The sequence below is a fragment of the Antechinus flavipes genome, chromosome 3, assembly GCF_016432865.1.
Source record: "Antechinus flavipes isolate AdamAnt ecotype Samford, QLD, Australia chromosome 3, AdamAnt_v2, whole genome shotgun sequence".
NCBI classification, from domain to species: Eukaryota; Metazoa; Chordata; class Mammalia; order Dasyuromorphia; family Dasyuridae; genus Antechinus; species Antechinus flavipes.
In genome coordinates, this window is record NC_067400.1 from 155,028,743 (window position 1) to 155,054,849 (window position 26,107).

Below are 26,107 nucleotides of genomic sequence, written 5' to 3' on the forward strand. Positions count from 1 at the left end.
TGAGAAGGGGGAGCATATTATCAAACTTAATTAAAGGATAATGTGAGAAGACAAAAACAGAGAGCAAACAAGCCATTTGATATGAGGGTGGTCTAAAAAGAGTGCTAAATAATGCTTATGGAATATGCATTCACTGTGCATCCTGAGTTTAATTTTTATTCTAGGCTGACAAATTGGTACCCTCCAGGGGACAATGAGATGACATGCTGCTTTTTGTTCCAGTACAAGCTGTAGGAAAACATGTTTTGCCATTTGGCACATGTCTGGCCCTGAAAAAATTGAATCAGGAACACACACAGTCAGATGGCACCACTGGCCAGAGTGGATGACAATTATCTTTTTGCTTAAACATGATTATTTATGGTTGTTAAAATAGTTAACAGGAAGGAAATAAATACTTGCACAAGGGTTTAAACTTAATACATGTTGAAACTCAAAAACACCATCCTGAAATAGGGATCAAAATGACTAATAAGTAGCCCAAGGTTATAATCTTCAAATTATTACACATTTAGATGAGTTCTTTTGGAAAAAAATCTTATAAATGGGATGCTACAAAAAAATCAACCAGCTCACTTTAGTGCCATCAATTTCAATACTTTGTATCAAGATTAATTATCAATTGCTGAAGAAGAATTAAGTATTGGTTGGACATCCAGAATTTTATTCATTTATAATACACGTAAGAGAAGCAATCATGATATAGTAATAATTATAAATATTATAAAATTAATGTAAATAATTATAAATAAAAATTATTATAAAACTTAATAAGGCTAATAAACTTCACACTAGCAAAAAGATTAGAATTTGGCCCTGGAGTTAGTAACATATCAGCTCATACTCTGACTTAGACATATATTGTCTATATGATCTTCAGTAAATTAATCAATCAGTACCTGGACCAACTTTTGAAGATAAGATATAGAAGAGATCTGTATTGATGGAAGAAATTTCCTTGTGGCAACAAAATTACAGCTCCAATTCCTCCTCCCTTCAGTTCCAGATACCAATTATAAATATTACAGGGTTGAAAAACTAAAATACAGTGGACTCATGTATTCAAACAGTTGTGTGACTTAAAATTTGATGTGGCATAGAAAATAATTTACCAAAGTCTGCATGTTTACTTTGCGTGTCTTCATCAAATATGCTCTTGAAACAAATAAAATTTTGTTGAGATGAATAAATGAAAGCTTTCTCGTTCATTTGATATGAAATACTGTTCACTAAACATTTGGGATATAAACAGTAAAAGGCCATAGAAAAAGCTTTGTTCTCCAGTTCACATCTCAAGGAGAGGAGACAACACATTAAAGAAAGATCAACTGCATTGCAGTTTGAAAAGCCTAGTAATCCTCCATCTAATTTAAAAGAAGAAAATTGTTGATTTTCACATCATCCAAGCTATGTGAATAGTCCAGTAGTCTGGATAAAGAGTGCATTCTCACTTTATAGCTCTATTGAATAGCATTGAGGTCAAAATGTAATTATATTGTTTAGTAATTATTCACATTTTTCAGTACCTCTTTTTGGTAATAATATCCAACACTTTTCCCCCTATGTTTGGTGTCTTCAAGATTTTGTTGTCTTTTATGAATAATACAGTAGTTCTTCCCATTTTATCTGTCCAGATACATTTCTTTTCTTTTCTTTTTTTTGTAGCAGAAAAGTAACTGTGATGATGGTAGAGTTCAAAATTGGCATTTTAAATACCATTGATAGAAAAAAAATGTTGGTTTTGGGGGAGTTTTTTGTGTGAAGAAACCTTGACAGGGCTTCTTAATTTTTTCTCTCTTTGTTGTTCTTTCAGTTTTCATCCTTAAATATTCTTTACGTGATCTGGCTTATTTGGGATCCATATATTTATTTTTGTCTTTGACTGCTTCTTGCTCCTTTAGTGCTCATAATATGATACTGTTCATATTTTTTCACTGTAAGATTTTTTCAAATAAATTTCTATTCTAAGTTAATATAACTTGTGGCCATTATATTTTTCTATTTACCAGTAAGTCAACAAGTATTTATTAAGTATCTACTATGTGCTAGGCACTGAGCTAAGTATTGGGGCTAAAAGGGAAGGGGGAAAATAGTTTCTCTTTTTAAAGAGGAGCAAGGTTTTGCTGACTAATGTGGTTTTAAGTGCTTTTGCTTTCGTCTGTGGCAATTTATTACTTCAGTTTAAATTCATTAAATTGAATAAAATTCATTAAATATCATCTGACACAGATGGTATTCTGTGTCAATGCTTACTCTTTTATGCATTCCCCAATTTTTAATGTCATTAAGTTTTTAAAAAACATCAAATTTGAGTTCTCAAAACAATGTAGCTTCCCAGTTTTTCTTCAAATTTAATCTAATATTATTAATTTTGATTTTAGCTCTAGAAAGCTGGTGAACTTTTTCTATATAGTTAATTGATGCAGAAATGACTGCACTGGTAAAAAGCTATTTTTTTTTGTAAACTATCATATAGTTTGTAATATCATATGGAGTGTAAATTTCACTCTATATATTATTTTGAGCTCATCATTTTTGTTATTTATTTTTTTGATTATTTTTTTGAATCATCTATTTATGTTTATAGTTTTCAAAACTTTATCTCACTTATTACTCCTGAATCATGTTTTCCAATAATATCTTCACCATCTTTCATTATGAACACTCTGGATGCAAAGTAGGTATGTATTTTTACTAACAGAGGGATTTTCCTCACAGGGAAATTCTTATGCTAACTAGAATTACAGATTTCTTCTCCCATCCACAGACTATTTTACATTATTTTTCATCTTTTATGTCTCTAAATGACTGTATTATTATTTAGTAGAGGCAGCTTGTAGAATACTGAATAGAACATTGGCCCAGGAAGACCAGTTCAAATTAGACTTCTAACCTGATTTGTATGATGATGGGCCAGTCAGTTCACTTCTTTTCCCCTCAGTTTCCTCATCTTTGAAATGGGAATAATAACAATATCTATTGCCTAGTATTATTATGAAAATCAAATAACATACTATTTGTAAGGCATCTAGTACAATGACATGTAATGAGCACCATATAAACCCTTCCTTTTCCTCCTCATTTAAAAATTTACTATTTAGTCAAATTCTTGAAAATGTCCTCTTAGTAATCTGATAAGTAAAAAAAAAACCCAAGTCAACTTAGAAATTTGGGTAGGATCATGGATTTGATTATGACCTTATCACCAACATTGACCATCTCTTAAATACTAATTTTTTTTTATGTCTATAAAAGTATTTCCCTGTTGTATTTACAGTGAGGAAGCATGATGAAAAGAACTGAGAGCTATATCTCGAGTAAGAAAAATCTTTGTTCACCTCATCTCACATACTTACTGGTTGTCTGTCGATAGGCAAATCATAAAAACAGTTTCCTTAACTTAATCAAACAAGAGCATAAAACTTAATGAGCTCTAAATTCCTCTCCAACTGTAAATCTGTGATCCTGTGTGGCTTGGTAGACAATTGATTCTGAAATCATTAATACTTTGTTATTATGCTAAATGAAATTTTATCCTTTCTCTTTTCCCCAAATTTTGTTAAGTACATAAAGTCTTGAATTTTGTGGCTTTATTTTAAATTTTGTTACTTTAGCAAAGCTATTAATTATGTTATTTTTTTTCAATGATTCTGTATTTCAGGAGTTCTTAATTTTTTGGTTTTGTTTTGTTTGCATGATGGATCCTTTGGGCAAGCTGGCAAAACACTTTTCAGAAAAAAAAAGTTTTTAAATACTTAAAATTAATTATAAAGGATTAAAAAGGAAAGAAATTTTATCTAAAAACAGTGATCAAAATATTCTTAAAAATAAGTTCACCAACCCAGGTTAAGAACTTTTACCCGAGTCCAGCAAAGCCAAGGGGGAAAATTACCTTAATTCTAATGGTTACAAGTCAGTGGCAGAGCAGAAACTTAAACACTGGTATTGTGACACCAACATATGGCCTAAGCTATTTTGACTATGTCACAGTTTTGCCTAGGATCAATTCTGTTCTATCACTCTGTTTGCCATACTTTCCCTAACATTCTCCAGTAGCCTCTTGTGATTTCTAGCTTATCATGTTTTATCTAAACAGTAAGGTTGCAAAAATAATGGTATAGCATATCCTTGTAGAAATACACATAATTATTAAACCAAATAACAACAAATCATCTTTTACTGTATAACATTTTGTGACAATGATAATAAATAAAGAAGAGAGAAGAGGAGGCACTAATTTAAAAAGTAAAATAAGACAAAAATGAAGACAAATGGATTAAGTGGCTAATATGCAAGAAGTTACACATTGAAAAAGTCACTTTCAAGTATCTTAGATAAGAAATGAAAATAATATGAGTAAAATAATAATAACTATCTCCTATTAAAAAAGGTAATAAATATTATTCTTTGATAAAGCATAAAAAGTAGTGATTTATCTATGAAAATGAAAAGTATAGTAACTTTGATTAAAAGAACAGATCCATAAAATACTGGAGCTTGAAAACATATCCAAGATTGGCTATTCCAGGGGATCTGGAGAGAGATTGCTTCTTGGTCTAATTCTTTTAGCATATAAACAGAATTCATTTTCCCATCACTTTCTCATGTCTTGAAAATCAATGATATAATAAATCAAGTCCTCACTTACAATGCTTGCTGTTTCCAAGTGTAAATGCCCACATGAAATTGCTTCTTACTCTTTAGTATAAGCTGACTCTAGCAAGTCACTGTAGTTGCTAGCCATGGACCACTGCCACAGATATTATGGAAAAGAAAGTCAAGATTTTAAAATAAAAAACTTCACTATTTGCAATGTTCCTCTCATATACCACAATATTTTCTACATATCTTTCCCCACACCCTTCTATTTGCTCTTCAGCTATATAGTTTGCAAACAGTTGCTACTCAACTGACATTTTTCTAAAATGATCACTGAGTTAGGAAGGGGGTTTAAGACATAATAAGTAATATCAACATAATGCTTTATATATAATAGTTACTGCAATAATTATTTCCTTTTTATAGATGGGGAAACTGAAGGGAAAAGGAGGCTATGTAATAAATGGTAAGTGGGAGAGGCAAGATTCAAATCCAGGCTCTTGCTAATTCTAAATGTAGAGGTATTTTTCATTTCAAAACATCACCTCCCATGTCTTGGAAACAGGTCAGGTCTAGAATTTGTACTTTTCATTTGCCTTAAGTATGGAAGTAAAAGCATGGTACTAGATCAGTCACAAGTTACTAGTATTCAAGGCTGCTTCTTGAAGATATGGAGGTCCCATTCACTGACACAGGCAATTATCCAGTTACACAGGGCTATGCAATATATTCTTCAGTGTTCCCTAGTTAATAGTTTCTAACTTTATTTACCCCTACCATGGAAATAGATTGGGGAGTGATTTCTCTTTTTCTGACAGGATTGACTTTCTCATGGATTTTAATATTTTATTTTATCAAGCTATTCCTTCACCTACCATCATGCATTTTTCTCCCATGTGCTTCTTTCAGGAGAACACAGCATGAAAACATTGTGCTGATTTCTAATTAACAAATAGCACCCTGAGGTCTTAGTCTTCTGTCTCCGGTTTAATTACAGCTGTGAAGAGAATATAATGAAACTGAGGAGAGTGTCTCTACATGATAAATAACAAGCCTTGGTTTCACTGTTAAATTATCTGAACTGTGAATGCTTACAATGGTTAAAAGTACCAGATGAGCAAAGGGATCTGGTTCTTCCAGCAAGGAGCCATACCTGGTAAAGGGAAACTACTTGCTTTAGAAATTTGAAAGCTAGTTCATGACATGTGGGAGATCAAAGAATTAATCTTTTGGCTCTCATGAAGAATGCTATAATAGAGTAAATATGATGCTCATTATAAAACCCAAGCTAAAATGAAAAACAATGGTGATAAAAAATTTCAGTGTTCCATGTCTAACTTACCAGAGTAGCGAATAGATGATAAAGAATGAAGTAGATGGCAACCACAGGTGCCCACATGTGGCCTACAGCATTGAGAGTCTGGTCCATGACATCTACCCACCCTTCCTGGGTAAGAATCTGGAACATTGACATAAATGCCTAAGAGAAAAAAAAGAAACGTATTAAAATACAAGCATTAGGTCTGAATTGGTGCTGAAAATTGGTTTATGCAGGTACAATTTCAAAATGTAGGTTGTGAGGTTAAGAAGAGTCAGAATGAATGGCTATCATTTAGGCATATTGATGGTTAAGAAGCATCAAAGAATAAACTTGTAAGAATCATAATTAAAAAATTAAATATATGGTATGGGAAGGTGAGAATTAAAAAATCATTGATACAATTATTCAATAAATATTTACTCAAGGCATTCCTAAGGTGAGACATATATATATGTATGTATGTATATATAATCCCTGCCTCATGGAAATTAGAGTCTAGTTGATTAGATAAGTAATGAATGAAAATAATTTTTGTTTAGAATAGAAACTTAAAAATAATTTTATTGATATGATATATTCCTTAATGTCATTTATATTTTCCAAAGAATTCTTCTTTCCAAGGAGTAATCCCTTACAATGAAGAAAAAAGGAAAAACAAAAAACAAAAAAAGCTTAGTAAAATGAATCAACATATAAAGAAGTCTAATATTATATGTAGTAATAATCAAGGTAAAATATGAAAGTACATGCTTTCAGTTACTTTCAATTGCTCACAAAGTGCCAAGTCCAGTTGTTCCCTTGTTCCCATTCTTTCTTTATTTGTATGGTGACTATAAGACTCTTGAAAGTAGACCACTGCCCCAGGGAGATCAGTTAGAAACCCAATGTAGAGGCAGCTAGGTGGCGCAGTGGATAGAGCACCAGCCCTGAAGTCAGGAGGACCCGAGTTCAAATCTGATCTCAGACACTGTCTAGCTGTATGACCCTGGGCAAGTCACTTAACCCCAATTGCCTCAGCAAAAAAAAAAAAAAAAAAAAAAGAAACCCAATGTAGCTCAATCATGCTGATTAGACACAGGAGAGAGGGACTGCTTTTATTATTAACATATTATATATATATGTATATATATTATGATATAATATTACGTAATATATGAATATAATATAACATTATAAATGAATATAATATAATATGTTAATCTGTTAGAGAGAATTGATTAAGGAACATAATATTTCAAAAATAGTCCTAGGCACTGGGGATGAAAATGCAATGAATCAACTAGTACCCTTGGACATGATGATTATAGCTGATTAAATTCTCATCCACTATTTGTTACTTAAATGGAGCTTTTTCCCAAGGAGGTACTTTAGAAATCTGTAACTGATGGTCTGAAAAGCACCCTCAATTTTCCCAAGGATCTATCCTCAAATACACATGTTCAGAAACATTGAATTAACATATCCTCAGTTTCCTCGAATTATTTAAGAATTAATTTTGAATTTGATTTAATTAACTTGAATTAATTAAGAACTCCATACTTCCAAGTATTTTTTCAAAGTAAATACAAACTCTCCAACTAGTACACAAACACCTGGGAACTGGACAGCTTGTAACAGTTCATTTTCTAGCCCAGGAAAGGAAAGAATTATTTTTAATAACTGCAAACTGGTGTCAATTTTTTCCACTGATGCATATATGTGCTACCTTTTTAGTGTACATCAAACAAAGAGCTGTTTTAGTTCAAAGAAATGCAAGAATGTTCTGGTGGGAAAGAAAGAAGGAAGGCTTCATGGAAATATTTGAAGCATTAATAGAAATTGTTCAGATAATGTTATAAACAATGTGAACAAAGGAATGGTGGTGAGAGGCTATGGGGTGTGTTTTGGGAATAGCAATTTACCTTTTTTGGCTGGAATTTTGAAACATAGCAATGAGGGATTAAGTCTAGAAAGGAAAGCTGGAACTTCCCTTAGAGGTATGTTGGTAAATGTTTAACAATCAGCTCTCTAAAAACCATGTTTATGTAACTTATTTTAAAGTTTAATCTGCATTATTAACAATTTACTTTAATCCTCCTAAATCTAAAAAATTAATGATAAATTGAGCACTGATTTATAGCCAACTTTCAAGGCACAAATGATCATATGCTGAAAAATTAATAGCCAGTAGAACTGCTGAGAGCTGACGCCAACAAAACCTGTGGTTGGTTCCTTGAAGGCCAAGTTAGGAGGTAATAAATAGCCACTGAGGTTTTTGATCAAGGAGAGCAGTCAACAAGCACTTATTAAGCACTTGCTATGTGCAAAAAAAGAACTTGTGCTAAGTACTGTGCTAAGTATAAGAGAAACAGAATGATAGTCTCTGGACTTGAGGAAGTTGCATTCTATTTAAAGTTTTTTTTTCTTTAAAGATTTCCAATTATTGGTATTTACATGCTTAAGGGGGAAGACAGCACAAAAGAGGGAAGTAAAAAGGGGTGTGTGTGTGTGTGTGTGTGTGTGTGTGTGTGTGTGTGTGTGTGTGTGTGTGTTAGAAGAAGGTATTAGTGTTTGGTTTATAGAGATTTAACAGTGCAAGCCTGGAGAGGAAAGATGATATTTTTAGCATAGATCTTCTTAAATTAGAAGTTTTAGGAAGAACCAGACAATCAAGTGAGTCCTGAATGGAGAATGCTTCAAAAATGAGAAGTAGTCTCAAGATGGGGTGAGCTTCCAGGGTGTAGAAGTTTCTGTAGCATAGCAGAAAATGTCATGTACATAAATCAGCACTTATTCTGGAGATGAATGGGATGAAAGTAACATGATCAGAATTATGTCTGAAAACAGTTCTTCCAGCTTCTTGTAGGTAAATAATGTTTAAATAATGCAAAAGATTTAGGAGGGTGGTGAGCTGTCTTAGCTCTTGTTTTCTTCAGATCAAGCCACCCATTTAAAATTCCTAGTAGATTTTCATGTTTTTGTCTCTGAACCACAACATGTTATTTACAGCATATTAGAGTTGCATGTCTAAATGCTAATATGACAACACTAATAACACACTTTTGCTCTTATAGAACACATCTGCCAAATTTTTCTAGACATCATATTAAATACATAGCTTTTAAAAACATTAGAAAATTATTAAATGATACAGCCATGCCAAACATCTTAATAACAAACATATTTTGTGTTTTAAAAAATGGCCTAAATCCAAGGCCCTGATAAGGCTAAAAAATAAGGAATTTCAAATAGTTGGCAAAGCTTTTGAAGTTCGCTTCATTATAATAATTAATTTGTAGAGCTAGAAAAAATAATAACAAAAATTCATCTGGAAGGGAAAAGAGTGAAGATCAAGTGAATCATTTTTTTGCTTTTTTGTTTTTTTAATGTGAAGGAGGGCAGTGTTTCTGAAATCTGTTAACAGTAACAGATTTCAAATTGCATTAAAAAAAATCAGGAATCACTGAAACAATCTGGTTCTGGCTGAGAAATAGAATAGTAAATCAGTGAAATACATTAAATACACAGTACAGAGTAATAAATGACCATAGTAATCTAAAGTTTGATAACCCCCCAAATCCAAGCTTTTAGGGTAGGGATTAGCCATTTCAGCAAAAATTGCTGGGAAAACAGGAAAACAATTTGGCAAAAACTAGGCATAGATTCACTATTGTCTACTATAATAAGATCAAAATGGATAAATGAGATTCTAGGGGTCCTCAAACTATGGCCCATGGGCCAGATGCAGCAGTTGAGGATGATCATCCCCCTCACCTAGGGCTATGAAATTTCTTTATTTAAAGGCCCACAAAACAAAGTTTTTGTTTTTACTATAGTCTGGCCCTCCAACAGTCTGAGGGACAGTGAACTGGCCCCCTATTTAAAAAGCTTGAGGACCCCTGAACTGAAAAGGTGCTATCACAAATGCTTTATGAGAGTGTGGAAAAAAGGAAGAATATAAGACCAACAAGAAATAGAAGATATAGGAAATAAAATAGATTTTTTAATTACATGAAATTAAAAAAAAAAAAAAAACCTTCCACAAACAAATCTAATGCAGCCATAATGAAAAGGAAAACAATGATCTGAGGGGAAAAACAAAACAAAACAAAACTATATAGCACGCTTCTCAATAAAGATTTTCTAAATATATAGGAAACCCAATCAAATTCACAAAAATAACAATTCCCCAGATGATAAATAATCAAGTGATATGAACAGCCAGCCAGTTTTCAGATAAGGAAATCAAAGATGTCAAGTCACATGAAAAATGCTCTAAATCACTATGACCTGCTTTTTAAATAAAAGCACACTGACACTTTGTAATTGTTTCCTTTTCTACAAGTTCACTAACCATCCTTGAATAATTCATCTTAGAACTTTCATAGTAAATAATATATGATTATATTAAAAATATAGGGTGTCCTCAAAGTCATAGTCTTTTGTGATGACTGAAAGTTTTTATAAAGCACTATGCCTGGAAATAGTAGGCACTTGACAAATGCTTATTATCCTCTAGGCTTAAACTGCACCAAGTCTTTTGTGACATTCTGCACAACTGTCATATTCATGCTGCAAGTTATTGCAAAATTGGTACTGCTCTCAATACTGATCACAACTTTGTACCTATTTTTTTTAATTCATGGATGATTATACCTTCCCTCTGGGCACTTTATTAAGACTTTTAAAGTCAATTATTATCTTTCATGTCTCTCCTTTGAGTGCTTTACTATGATCTTTTTTTAAAATAACTATTTATTGACAGAACCCATGCCAGGGTAATTTTTACAACATTATCCCTTGCATTCACTTCTGTTCCGATTTTTCCCCTAACTCTCTCCACCCCCTCCCCCAGATGGCAAGCAGTCCTATACATGTTAAATAGGTTAGAGTATACCTTAGATATAATATATGTGTGCAGAACCGAACAGTTCTCTTGTTGCACAAGGAGAATTGGATTCAGAAGGTATAAATAACCCGGGAAGAAAAGCAAAAATGCAAGCAGTTTATATTTATTTCCCAGTGTCCTTTCTTTGGGTGTAGCTGCTTCTGTCCATCTTTGATCAATTGAAACTGAGTTAGATTTCTTTGTCGAAGAAATCCACTTCCATCAGGATACATCCTCATACAGTATCGTTGTTGAGGTATATAATGATCTCCTGGTTCTGCTCATTTCACTTAGCATCAGTTCATCTAAGTCTCGCCAGTCCTCTCTGTATTCATCCTGCTTACTATGACCTTTAGAGTAAATTATTTTATCTTAGTAAGTTAGCAACCCTATCTAAAAAATTTCCCCTAGTTTCATAGCCACACTATGCTTCCTCTCCCTTCCACCTTGCCCCAACTTCCTATTCCTTTCATCAATTTACCTCATCTGCCAATATGCTCTGAACATTTTCTTTAACTTCCACTTTGTTAAATTTAACTTTTCTTATTTATATTGCCTTATTGACAAACAGCTCTTGCTCTATGATTGTCTTCCTAAGGTCTTTACACCTAAATCATTTACTTCTCTTATGTTTTGGTTTTTTAAGTGGATTCTTACCACCTCTCTATGCATTCATTCAGTTTTTATTTGAAAATGAATAGCATAAAAACCATTTTTAAATTAAGGAGATCTATATGTTTCTCTTTGTTAATAATATTATCATCATTATTATTAATAGACAAAAACAAATGTCTCTGTATTATTGAGAGATCTAATTATACCCTTCTCCTGTCCACCGTAAAAACTCTTACTTTCATATAACTTTTATATGAGATAATTTTACTCAATCTTCTCCTTTTCCTCTCCTTTGAAAGCATCCTTCTTTCTTACCTATGCATTTTTAATATTATTTCAAGATAATCAAGTCACTTTCATGCCTTCTATGTAGAATCTTTGTAATGGTCCTAATAATGATAAATTCTTAGATGTTACATGCATCATCATCCTATAAGCAGCATAACCTTCCTGAGTCATTTATGATTTCCTTTATGATTTTTCTTTCATGTTTATCTTTTTTATTCTGGTTTCTTCATCAAGAATGCTTGAAAATTCTCTATTTTATTAGATAACTATTTTTCCCTTTTAAAGGATTACATCTGAATAGGTTATCTTTAGTTCTGAATCCAGCTCTTTTTTCTTTTTGAAATATCATATTCTAAGCCTTCTGCTCCTTTAAAATGGTAGCTATTGAATCTTGGATGATCCTAACTGTGGCTCCATGGTATTTGCTTGGGTTCTTTCTGGATGCTTGAAGTATTTTCTATTTGACCTGGGTACTCTGGAATTTGCTCATAATATTTCTGGGAATTTCTATTTTGGGATTTCCTTTGGATTGTGATCAGGGGGGTTCTTGAATTTTCTATTTTACCCTTTGGTTTTAGGGTTTGAGAGCAGTTTTTCTTGATGATTTCTTTAATTGAAGTTTATGTTCTTTCTTTGATCAAGGCTTTCAAGTAGTTCCAATAATTCTTTCATTACTTTTCTTGGATTTATTTTCCAGGCCAATTGTTTTTTCAATGAACTATTTAACATTTTTGTCTATTTTTTTTTAAATTTTGTTTCTTGTTCTGTTATGCAGCCATTTGCTTATACTTGTACAATTCTTTTTTTATTTTAATAGCTTTTGTTTTTAAAATATATGCAAAGATAATTTTCAACATTCACCCTTGCAAAAATCTGTGTTCCATATTTTTCTTCATCCTCTCCTCTCCCCCTTCCTTAGACAGCAAGTAATTCAATATAGGTTAAATGCGCAATTCTTCTAAAATGCTTCCACATTTATTATTTTGCACACACACACACACAAAATCAGAACAAAAGGGGAAAATGAGGAAAAAAACAAACAAGTAAGCAACAACAACAACAAAGCTGAAATACTATATTGTGATCCACATTCAGTCTCCACAGTTCTCTCTTTGGATAAAGATGGCTCTCTCCATCACAAGTCTATTGGAATTGGCTTAATCATTCCATTGCTGAAAAGAGCCAAGTCCACCACAGTTGATCATCATATAAGCTTGTTGCTGTATACAATGTTCTCTTAGCTCTACTCATTTCACTTAGCATCAGTTCATGTAATCCTTTCCAGGCCACTCCAGGCCTCTCCAAAATCATCCTACTGATTATTTCTCATAGAACAATACTATTCCATTACATTCATATATCATAACTTATTTAGCCATTCCCCAACTGATAGTAATTAACTTTCTAGTTCCTTGCCATCACAAAAAAGGGTGCTACATATGAACCCTTTTACATTTTTTATGATCTCTTTGGGATACAGATCCAATAGAGACACTGCTGGATCAAAGACACAATTTGATAGCCATTTGGGCATAGTTCTAAATTGCTCTCCAGAATGGTTAGATCAGTTTACAACTCCACCTACAATGCATTAATGTTTCAGTTTTTCCACATGCCCTCCAAATTTATCATTATCTTTTCCTCTCATTTTATCCAATCTGAAAGCTATGTCTTGATACCTCAGTTTTCTTAATTTGCATTTCTCTAATCAATGGTGATTTAGAGCATTTTTTTTATATGATTACAAATGGCTTTAATTTCTTTATCTGAAAATTGTTCCCAATTTAAATTTTTGCACCTCTTTTTCCATTTGGCTCTTTTTTTTAAGTTGAAATTTTCTTCAATATTTTTGTGCTTTGTTTACCATAATATTCTTCCTTTGCTCATATTTCCATACCTATTTTTTTCCTTCACATAACTCTTAATTTATTTTGAAAAGAATTTTTTTGACTCTTCCAGAAATTCTGGTCAGGTTTTTGACAAATTCACATTATTCTTTGATTCTTTGCTTTGTGGCTGTTTTGATTTCATCTTATTTTTCTGAGTTTGTGTCTTGATCTTCCCTGTCACCACAGTAATTTTTTCTGGTCATATTCTTTTTATTTTTTTTTAATTGCCCCACTTTATTTCTTGACTTTGAATTTTATGATAAAGTCTGGTTCCGTTCCTATCATGATTGTGGGGGACAGTAGAAGGTATGGTCTCAAGCTTCAAACTTTTTTGCACTATGGTTTCCTGAGGTAGGCCTAGGGTATTGGGAGTTTTTAGTGTTTTCAAGATGATATAAACTGGGGAAAGATGTGATTATTTCTCTCTTTGTATTCTGCTCATTACCCAAAAGGAACCTTGATGCTTTGAGACTGTAATCAGGGACCCTAAGTAATTGTGAACCAGAAGTCATATTGTTTCTCAAGGATCTAGCTCTCTGTTAACTAAAAATACTATTCTCTGCCCTTGAACTGTGACTCAGAAGTGGATATAGGCAATGGATTTGCCAAACCGCATCTGGTTCTGTGTCCAGTACTAGCATATGGGTTTCCTGTAGTCTTCTCTGATCAGTTAATTATCAGAGACCTTTACCATCTCTGGTCTGAGAGTCCTCAAAATTGTTAGTCCTTCTGTTGCCAGAACTTAGCTAGTAGAGGTCCTTCATACTTTATGGTTAACTATTATGTTTGATATAGTAGGAATTCCTTCATGGTATGATTAGGACTACATAATTGCTAAGTTTCTCTTTCAAATCTCAAACTTGTAGTTCCATATTAAAAAAGAAGAAAAACTACCTAAAATAATATTATGATAATGTGCCTATAACCATAATCTTAGACCCTGTATATCACGACCCCTACTTTTTCATTTTATAACTGCTAAGCAGGCAGGCAGGTGGCACAATGGATAAAATACTGAGCTTAGACTCAGGAAGAATTCAGTTTGAATCTGGTGTGACACTTAATAACTGTGTGGAAATAATAATATCTACCCCCTAGGGATGTTGAGAGTATCAAACAGATAGTATACTACTTAGCAAAATGTTTGTCACAAAGTGGGTCTTTAATAACGTGTTTCCTTCTTTGTTCTCCTTCCATTCTCACTTTCCTTCCTTCTTCCATTCATTTTCCTCCCTTTCTTCTTTCCTTGTTTTTTATAGATGAGGAAGCTAGGTCTCCAAGAGGTTAAATAAATTGCTCTATTATACAAGTCAATTAGTGGCAGAACTCAAACCCACACCAATAATTTCTGACTATTTCTCCTGTACTACAGAGTGTAAAGGAGAACTAACCTTTAAAAAGAGAGAGATTTTATGTTTATGTTGGAATTTATCTTTCAAAAATTTTTTTCCTCCTCATTTCAGGTTAGAGTTTTATGAAAGTTATAGCTACAGAATACAGATTCCAAAGCAGTTAGTTATTTATTTGAAAATATGTTGTGGCATTTTCTTTACTAAAGATACAAATAACATAATTAATAACTATTCATCAAACAATTCAATAATATAAGATGAAGCAGCCAATAATGCTAGCCAATAAGGCAAAAAAAGAAATTCAATTGACATAGTTTTTCATTTCTCAAGAAGTAGAATACAAGTTGACAATTAAGAGAGGACTAATTTATTCTGGGTATTTGTGATACCAGATACTCAAGTGTTACACTTCAGTACACTTTGGCACCAAATGCCACAATTTGTTTTCTCATCCTGTGGTGCCTTTCGTGAATTTAACAGCTATTATGTATTCAGGGAATGCTTATAAACAGGAAACTTGGGGCAAAATAACCTGTTCTTGTGAGATAAGTGATTTGTGCAAGAACACAAGAATTATATTTGACTGTTTTCAGAGCTTCATTGGGATCCATGAAGACAATTTAAGTTTTGTATAACTCAGTTACCTGAAATTCACATTAAGAAAAAATCTAAAATTTATTCAATATTAAAGCTTTATATTACCATTGGGAAGCATGTGTTTGTTGATAATTACTGTTGGGTAGTGGAATGAGTTTGTGTATGGAAGTCACAGATTTGAATGTGATACCACTCAGTCACTCTGTGACCTTAGATAAGATTTCTCCATTTAAGTAACAAATAAATGGTAACATGAAAGAATTGGACTAGATTATGTTTAACATTCCATTCAACACTAAAATTCCATGAATTTCCATGAATAAAACAAATAAATCAAATGACACTACTCAAGAATTCTCTTCTTTAAATATTGATAAATAATTCACCATTATGTTATATTCTTAAAATTGATATTTAAATCATATTTTGTCAAGTTCTTAAATACCAATGACTTGGTGATAACTAGCATTTATATAGTATTTTAAAATCTGCAAAGTATTTTAAATATGCCATTTTATTTGAGATAGTTTCTAGAGGTATTATTATAGATGAGACAGAAGTTAAGTGACTGGAGCATGATTAGACAATTAGGAAGTGCCAGAGTTAAGAGCTAAACACTGGTCTTCTTCACTCCATCTTTAATACCCCTATCTCTTGCTTAATACTCACTGAATTATAGGATTCATGAGGTTCCTGATTTCATTAAAATAATCCTTGGAAATATATTCAGTTTCAAATTCCACTTAGAATGTTAGCTGTAATACATAAAACTAAAATTTGCTACCCGCCTCAAGCAATCTTTTCAGAAAAATTCTAAAGTCATGGGAGGAAGAGGCTCTGCTAATGAAACTAAACTTATTGATAATTTTAAAATAATTTAGCATTTATTTTTGGACTAGGAAATCATGTATTTTCTTCTTTGTCAAGTAAAGAATTAATATTCTACCTATATATAAGACAGATTCCAGAACTTACATAAGAACTGAAAGACTTTAAAGAAATCATGACAGCATTTATTCAGTTTTTTAAACTAAGAAGTTAAATATCTTTAAAAAAGAAAAGTTAAAAAAATACATTAATTACTTAGTAAGATTTTGGTCTTTTGAATTTTGGCAAAAATGTTAATCAAGTTTTATTAAGTATGGACAGAGAGGAACAAGGATTTTTTACCTCAAGTAATCCATCATTTTCATATTAATAAACAATACTTTTGGTAGGCATGTTTTGCCTGAATTTTTCAGAGGAAGAAGTACAGAACCAAGCACACTTATTTTAACTTAGAGATCTGTAAATTCTCAGGTAGCTGCTTTGTAGGCCCAGATTTAGAACTGGACAGATGGGAATTCTAAGATTACAGGTAGGTGAAAATCATTAACATTTCAAAGAGACCTTTAATCTTTCTTTATCCTTAGTGTTTTTATGCTTTAAAGAGGCAAGTTTTTGTGATGACCTAAAGGAAATGTTTTCCAAGGATTCCCCAGAGTAATTGTACACACATACTCACATTCATAAAGTATCTACATATTTTGCATAGAGCATATGTAGGAGCCTATTTTGTGTATGTTATAATTCTGTTACAGACAATAAATGCTATAGGATTTTTGGAGGGTGTAGGAAGAAAGGAGGCATCGAATAGTCAATTAAGATTTTGAAAAGTAAATGACTTTGACTTGAACAATACTTATGATTTGAATGAATAAAGTTGCAAAAAGATTTATAAAATTCCTACAATATGCAAGGCCCTGGGGATGTACAAGTAAAAAAATCTCTCCATTCAATGAATTTACACTGAATTCTTTGTTCTATTACTGCTCTTTTTGATCCCTCTAACTAATCATGCCTCCAAAACTGCAAAGAAAACACAAAGAAAAGGAAAAAAGTGTTTGGCTATTATATCTAATTTGGAGAATATTAATTATTGATATACATGTAGTGGCTTATATGTATTAAACTATTCAGTGTTCATCACAGGGCAAGGATGAAATATTATTATCATCCTTATATTACAGATGAGGAAACTGAGGCTGAGAAAAGTGAATTAAAATGCTCAGGATGACACAACTAATCAGTGAGGTGGAATTTGAAACTAGTCTTCCTGACTCTAGATTCAATCCTGTATCAATAGTACTATCACCTTGACTCTTGATTTTAAATCAATCAATCAATCAATCAATGAACATGCAGGACCAAATTCCTCTCAGTACTCAGTGCTCAAAAACAGGGTAAATATCACAACTATTGATAGATAATTACTTTGTCTTTTGCAGGGTTGGAGAATCTTTATCTACAATGGCCTTTTCTTAAAGAAGAAACAAAGAAAGAAGGAAGCAAAGAAAACAATCTACTTGACAACTTACAGAATAGCTCACCTTTAATTCAGTGTGTGCCTGCTGTGTCTTACAACCAGACAGTCCAAAAATAGAAAGAAGGCCTAGCTTGATGGTATTCACTGAAGTGCAAAAGTGACACCTCCTTCTGTGTCAATTATCATAATTATGCTCTAGCTTTATACTTTCGTCTTCTTCTTCTTCTCTCTCTCTCTCTCTCTCTCGCCTCTCCTCATTTCTTAAATGTCTGCAATTAAAAGAATATATGTGTATATGTGTATGTGACATCATTTGTATATGATGATTCCTTGCTCTAAAGCTCACTTAACTGTTAATATTCCAGCTATTTTTTAAATGATTAAGCATAGAAAAATAGCTTCTGGGAAACATAAGAGTTCTAATTTGTATGGAGAGCATTGACTAGCTAAGTTCACTTGTTGCCCTTTTAAGAAAAGCTTGGTGCCAAAGTACTTAGTATATTAGTGAGCTATTCATTCATTTTTGGATGCACATTGGTTAGCAAAGCACCCCCAATACTATCCCTTTATTTTAGCTAAGAAACACAAAAACATTTCCTTCTTTTCTGTATCTCAATTGCACAGCACCAAATTAATACTTAAATTACTACTTGGGAGAATGAGAAATGCAACTCCTTAACTGATCTATCAACAAACTTGCATTAAATGCCAACTATGTGTTAAACACTGCACCAAGAGCTGGAATATAAATTCAAATATGATGCAGCCATTGCCCCAAAAGAGTTTACTTTTTTAAAAACGAGACTTATTGGACACCCATTTTTAAGTAGGTAAAGGCAGAAACGTTAACCAGATGATATATTTTACTTTGATACTGAACGTCTGAGAAATTCTACCAACACAAATTATAATCTTTCCATATCATGTGAATTACCACAGATAATGAATCTTTGGCAGTATTTTGGCTTATGGACCCTATTCTAATAATTCTGCTTTTAAATATTTATTAACTGTGAATTGTGAAAGCTTGTGGAAAACTGTGTCAAAATTTGGTTATCTGGAGAAGTCCATCATAATTGTACATCAGTTTCATGACAGCTTCATGCTCACACCAAGTTCTGGATAAAAGACAGTGTTTTGTAATTTTTGTATACAAGGCTGTGTACTTTTTGCCCATGCTTTTTAGCATGATGCTTTCAATAATGTTTTCAGATGTCTTCAATGAAGATGAAAGTGGAATTAAGGTCAGCTATCACACTGGTGGCAAATTATTTAACTTGAAGGGACTACAAGTCAAGATTAAAGTGGAAGGAGAGAGGGTGCATAATTTCTTGTTTACCAATGACTTCATACTCACTGCAGCCTATGTGGTTGAAATGCCACAAAATATGAATCAGTTCTCTGCCACTTGTACTAATTTTGGCTTAACAATTAAAAAAAAACACACAGGCTCTCTACCAGCAGCGTCACACCACCCATATATAGAAGCATCAGTTACAGTAAAAGGAAAATTTTTGAATGCTATGAACAAGTTTAGTTTTCCAGGCAATATACTTTCCCAGAGGTGTACACAGAGACAATGAGGTTGATGCATGCATTTCTGGAGCTAGTTCAGTGTTTGAGAGGCTCTGCAGAAAAGTGGGAAAACAGGATTAGACTCCCTACCAAAGTGAAAATCTATGCAACTTTTGTTTATTGTTGGATGCCTGTTAAATTTATACAATATATCATCACCATGCCAAGAAACTGAAATGCTTCCATTTGAATTGATATAGGAAAATTTCGAAGATTATCTACAAGGTAAGATACCAGATACTAAGGTTCTTTCTCCAGCTCAGTTGCCAAGCATAGAAACTGTGCTGCAGAGAGCATAATTGCCAAATGTGTTTGCCTAACACAAGGCAATCACTCACTTAGAGATCAGAAGAAAGACAAGAGCATTCTCAAGATCTATCTGAAAAAGTTAGAAATTGACCACATGATATGGATGACACTAGCAAGGACCACCCAGCATAGTGTGCCCACATCAAAGAAAGTGTTTACTCTATGAGCAAAGCAGAATTGCAGTACCTGGAAGGAAAGGTGAGATGAGCAGATATAGACATTCTACTCCACATGTTCACATGAATTATTTGGGATTGACCAATGGAAGAGACTTCTGAGTTTGTATTGGTTTGATCAGCCATAATCAGACACACTGTACTTTGCTTCCAACATAGTGATATCATTTTGATATCTGTTTTGAGAACAAAGGATACCAATCAACATTTATTTATTTGTGGATATAGACACACATATACCCATACATACACAGATGATTGTGTATCTATGGAGAGAGAAAGAAGGATATATAAAGGAGGAGGAAGAGGAAAGGAAGATAAAGGAGGAGGAGGAGGAATTGGAAAAACAAGAAGGGGAGAGAGAGAGAGAGAGAGAGAGAGAGAGAGAGAGAGAGAGAGAGAAAGAGAATAGAAAGAAACCAAAGTCAAACTAATTGTATTGCAAAAGTTACCAAAATGTTTACAAAGTTCATGGACTCTAACTTAAGCCCTAGAACAACTCCCCTAGTCAACAATTTTCTTGTAGGAGATTATCTTTTCTTTTCTTTTTTTTTTTCCACTGAGGCTATTGGAGTTAAGTGACTTGCCTAGGGTCATATAGCTAGAAAGTATTAAGTTTCTGAGGCCAGATTTGAACTAAGGTCTCCTAATTTCAGGGCTGGTGCCCTACCCACTATAGCAACTAGCTGCCTTCATAGGAGCTTTTCTATCTTTGCTGCAGCTAATCATCAGGCACAACTATTAAAAGAAGAAAAAAAAAGAGAAAAAACAAAGGTCCTAGCTTAGTAACATCCATTTGAGCCTCCATCATAATGATATAGACCAAAAGGATTTTGGGTCAATTCTATACTATAACGAGGCATTCTACAACTTTAATGGTGGGAATAGTGTGTAGAGTCCAGAAGGGACAATGATGATGGGATAATATTATTAAAATATAGAATCCCTTATTTAAAGAACACTTAGTATAGTGAACTAAATACTTTTTCATTTATTTTAAATACTATCAATATACTTTGTTATGAAATAAATTTGCCTTAAATATAATTCATATATTATTGATTACATTCCTAATGTTGATTCTTGAAAGCTTACATTTCAAGTAGAAACTCACAATTCAAATAGAAAATCAGAATTTTCTGAATAAACTAAAATTTGTTTTATAATACATTTTCTGAGAATACTTGCATTCCATAAATAGCACAGAAAAATTAAAAGAGGGAAGTTTTGTTAAAATTATCTTTCTTTTTAAAGTCACAAGATTTGTGGTAATTTTAATTCATTGCAGGGCCACTTTCAGAATAGCAAAAATCCACCTCTATATACTTGTAATTTCAAAATGACATGAGACAATAGTGCTAGCCAAATCAGATGTGTTCCTATGCCACAATAGGTACTTTAACATATTTCTTGGAATTTTTTATAATAAAATTTGATATTCTATGCAGTCACACTGTTAATCCTGTATAAGAGGGTTCAATTGCCAAAGAACTTAAGGACAATATCTCCAAAACCTACATCAAATTTAATTAAGATTCCTGGAAATCTATAGTAACAGAATTAATACTGTTCAATAAATCTCTGATAAAAAGTTTTAAGAGATGCATAAGTTAAGGAGAGGTATACTTGCCAAAGGTATTTATCACCATATAAACAGTTCAGAGTCCAAGCTGAAGAGAGATCCCGTGTGGATGGTAAGGTAAACCAGATCTTTCTCTCATGGAAGACATTATATTTATTGTATTAAACCCCAGAATATTATGGAGCTTCTTGGAAGCTGTCCATAATTATTTAAAATAATTTAACCTGTCCATTCTCACAGGAAAAAAATAAGTGGAGGAGGAATGTTTGTTGTCTAAAATATAACAAATTATAATCAATATTACTAGAAGGAGTAATCTGAATATTGGTATTTTAGAAAGAGGTTTGACATCAAAATTTGTTTCTCTCTAGACCTGCTCACTTTGGGATATTTAAAGAATTACAAAAATCTATAATCAACATCACCCTTATTAAGTGAGAACAATGACAAGCTGATATGACGCTGTTTTCTATTACTCTATTAAAGTACTTTCTATTTTTTGATGTTTACTATTCAGAAGAAGATGGGCATGTCACAACTGGCATTTTTAACTGATGATACAACTACATTCTCAAGTTGGCAGAAAGGATTTTTTTCTTTCAAAGTCAGTCCAAATTATTTTGTTTGCTTTGCTATTCCCAAGATAATTGTATTGCCAAACATATTTACATATGCAAAATGTAATAGAAAAAGAAAAAAAAGGAACAAATAGCAACTTTTCAAAAATAGTTTTAAGTCCACTGCAAAAAATCTATGCAAACAGATATATTCTCATCTATTTGGATAGTCCTTCCAATATTACATATTGCTACTCATTTACGCATACCCTCCCTGTGTGATTCTTGCCATGTCCTACCAAAAGTTTGCCATGTGTATGGTTGACAAAATATACCCAAAATGCTGCTTGATCTCTTCTTCTAAAATCAAGAGTATAACAATGGAATATTCAAGCTTTCTATATGCAGTCCTTTGTTCTAGTCACCAATCTCTTCTATCTATTTTGTATTTATTTTTATATACTGATTTAAGAACATCTATTTTATTTTCATAAAATCAGTTCCTAGATTTATTTATTAGCTCAATAGTTGTTTTTTAAACTTTCAATCTTATTAATCCCACCTAGTTATTCTTTAGGAGCAAATGATTTAGTTTATAACTAATTTTTAATCTATCTTTCCACTGTTCTTTGTAGAATGTGTTTTTATTGAACTATGATAAAAATACATTTAATATTTCTACCTCTCTATATGTGATTTTAAGGTTTTTATGCCCTAATGCATGGGCAATTTTTGTGTAAATACTATGTGCTGCTGAGAGAAAGACATCTTTCTTTCTGTTACCATTCAGCTTTCTCCAATGGTTGTCATATCCAAATATTCTAATATTTTGTTTAATCAGCTTCTTTCTTATTTATTTTTGGGTTGGATTTATCAAGTTCTGAGAGATAACAATTGAAGTCCCTCATTAATATAGTCTTGCTCTTTATTTCTTTCTATAACTCACTTAATTTCTGAGTACATTTGTATTCAATATTGATATTCCTATTCACATTCATAGTTATGATTACAACCTGTGTATTTCCCTCCATATTATAATTCTCCTGTTTGTTATCTCTCTCCTTTCACCTTTTCTTTCCTGCTCAGTGTTTTGCTTCTATTTAGTAACTTCCTTAATCTGTTCTACCTTATATCAGTCCTTACTCTATTTAATCTTCTTCCTTCCTACTTTCTTGTCAGATAAGATGGATTTCTATATTCAATTTATATATATATATAATTTCTTCAGTGAACCATTATTGATGAGAATAAAGTTTTTTTCTTCAGGGGATTTTTATATTTCCTTTTCCATTTGACAGCTTCTAATTTTTAAGCAGTTATTTTCTTTTTTGCAAGTTGTTGACTTTTTTCCTCACAATTCTCTTACATTACTCTTATTTCTTGTCCCAGTTTTTCTTCTAGCTCTCTTATATGATTAAGCTCCTTTTTAAAGTTCTTCTATTGAATTCTTTCTAGTCTTGAAACCACTTCCCATTTTTCTTAAAAATTTTGCCCATAACTTTTGTGGTGGTTTTTTTTTTTTTTACATCACTGTCCTCTTTCAAGTTTTGAAATTTGGTCTTAGTCTTTCTTGTCACCATAATAGCTGTCAATAGTCAAATTCTTTTTTTGTTGTTTGTTTGCTCATCTTTTTTGGCCTTCTTCATTTCTTTTAAATTTGAGCTCTGCTCCTGGAGTAGAAGGGGCACTGCCTTTGCCTTCTTGTGTCAGGAGCTGCAGGCTCTGGCTGTTTATATCCATGGTTTTCTTGAAGCTCTTATGTTCACTGAAATGGTGTAGTAAGAGTGGTGGTGGTGGTGACTGACATTGTTGCAGGCCATAGAGATCTGACAGTCTATCAATTGCTGATCCAGAAACCTACTGCTGGTTTCTGGCATTTGTTGAATATAGTGGATTGTTTCTATGTTTCCCTGGGGACATACTGAACACAGAGATCTGATTCTGGCAGCTGTCTGTTTGCCCACAGTTACATTAAAGCAGGTGGAGGTCTGACCATTTGAGGTTGCTTGTTTACCCAGGGTTATACTGAAGCATCTGCTGGTTCTCAAAATTGAAGTGTGTCCATTATACTAAGTATGGTGAGGTATTGGGGCAGTGGTGAGAAGAGGGAGTCCTGATATTGGCATTTGCCTTATTCAACCACTGCAGTTCAGGATCTTCTATTGGTTTGCTGAGGTGCGGCTTGCTGTTGGCTTGCTGGATGTTTCTTGTCCTGGATTGTGCCCCTTTTACCCGAAAAAGACAGCTCTGTCCTGTTGATCTTCTAAGTTTCTTGGACTCAAAAATTGTTTCATCTTATCTTTTTGCTGGCTCTGCTGTTCCAGGATTTGTTTTGGGGTGCAATTTTATGGTTGCTTGGTGATGAATAGGGGAGAGATGTGGCATTTTACTGCTCATCTACCATCTTGATTCCCAGAAATCCTTAGTAATGTTTTAAAAACAAGAATGGCATTGGTCCACTTTGCAAACTTGGCAAGTAGATAGAATTGTCAACATACATAGCAAATCTTTCTTGAAAAAACTGTAATGTGGAGATAAAGAACAAATATTCTTTTTTTCAAATCATTTGTTTATATAATTTATAATTTAAGAAAATTTCTTGGGGCACATAAAAGTCATACAATTTGCTCATGATCACATAACTAATATATTTCATTAGTAGGATTTAAATCCAGGTCTTCTTGACCTTAAAGTAGGTTTTCTATGCATTATGCTATGCCATCTCTGATATCAAATATTTACTATTCTTTTTTAATGATTCAAATTATTTAAATGCAATATATTTACTTCATTTCTAAGAAGTGTTTTAGTCGTAATCATCTTCATACAGAGTAGTATGAGACACATTTTAGGCAGTTCAGTGGCATTGTTGATAGAGCAGTGAATCTGGAATCATGAAGAGGTGAATTCAGATTTCACTTCAGACATTTACTGCATGATTATAGGCAAGTAACTTAATCTCTGTTTCAGTTTCTTCACATGTAAAAATATGAATAATAGTAGTACCTCCCTACTAGGATTATTTTGCAGATCAAATGAGATACAATTGTAAAACATTTAGCATAGTGCTTGACAGATAGTAAGTACTATATGTTTCACTTCTTAATAAAACATGTTTTTCATGTTTGCAAAAATGATATTCAATAATATTTTAAGAGTAAAGACAAAAACCTTTTAATTTTTAAAATTTTTATTTTAAAATTTTTCTTAAAATGTAAAATTAACTAATGTACTTCAATAGTAAAATAATATAAGGAACTAAAATTTTAAGTTAAAAATTTTAAAGCTAAAATTCTTCTATTAAAATTATTTGTTTTAAGCAGGGGATGAGGGAAAAAATCAAAAGGTACTGAACGGTTGTGTATTTTTTCTTCCTACAAAATGTTTTCCACTTCAAGCTATTTTTAGTTGAAAGGTACACTTCCTACCATTTATGTTAAAATAATTTTGAAATGCAACCTTCTAGCTGACAAAGCCAACAGCTGTGAAAATGATACCTAGAAATTTATGCAAATAGGGGACTTCTGAATTAATTTTCTTCATAGAACAAACTGTCAAGTTCCTTTGAGCATATATGCCCTATTTCTTAATTAGCTATTTTGCTGATGTTACTCATGTTATATTTTCATAATGTGGAAAATCAACTTCATTTCCAGATACTGCCAAAAAAATAAACCAGGTGAAAGTAGCAACTTCTTGCTTTCTGGATATTTAATAATATTCACAAATGGACATTACTCAAAGAGCCACAAAATATTTAACTTAACTGTAACATAAAGGAGTAGATAACAGGAAAACTTTGTACTTTTAAAGGTATACTTGGATGTCTTGTTTTGTTCCTGATTTCCAGGAAATGTTGTAGAGTAGTTTCTGCTGCTTTGATACATAAAGATGTTTCTGGCAGACTGTCTATATTTCATTGGGAAAATTACATTCAAGAAATCAATACTCTGCCTGCTAATTTTTCTCTGTATAGAGTGGAGAGATTGACCAGTCACTAAAAACAAACAAACAAAAAACTGAATTGTTCTTTATCTAAGTCATCTCAAATTTTCCTAGTATCTTTTCTTTATGA

The 26,107-nt window shown here is 32.5% G+C and overlaps 1 protein-coding gene across 2 annotated transcripts in view; it reads right to left on the reverse strand.

Annotated features, from left to right (window-relative positions):
* NALCN (sodium leak channel, non-selective) overlaps positions 1–26,107 on the reverse strand; it is a 513,455-nt gene that overhangs the window by 172,089 nt on the left and 315,259 nt on the right. For both annotated transcript variants that reach the window (XM_051984081.1, XM_051984080.1), the window contains exon 14: positions 5,942–6,079. In XM_051984081.1, coding sequence (XP_051840041.1) covers positions 5,942–6,079 — 138 coding nt within the window. The remainder of the gene's footprint in view (positions 1–5,941; positions 6,080–26,107) is intronic.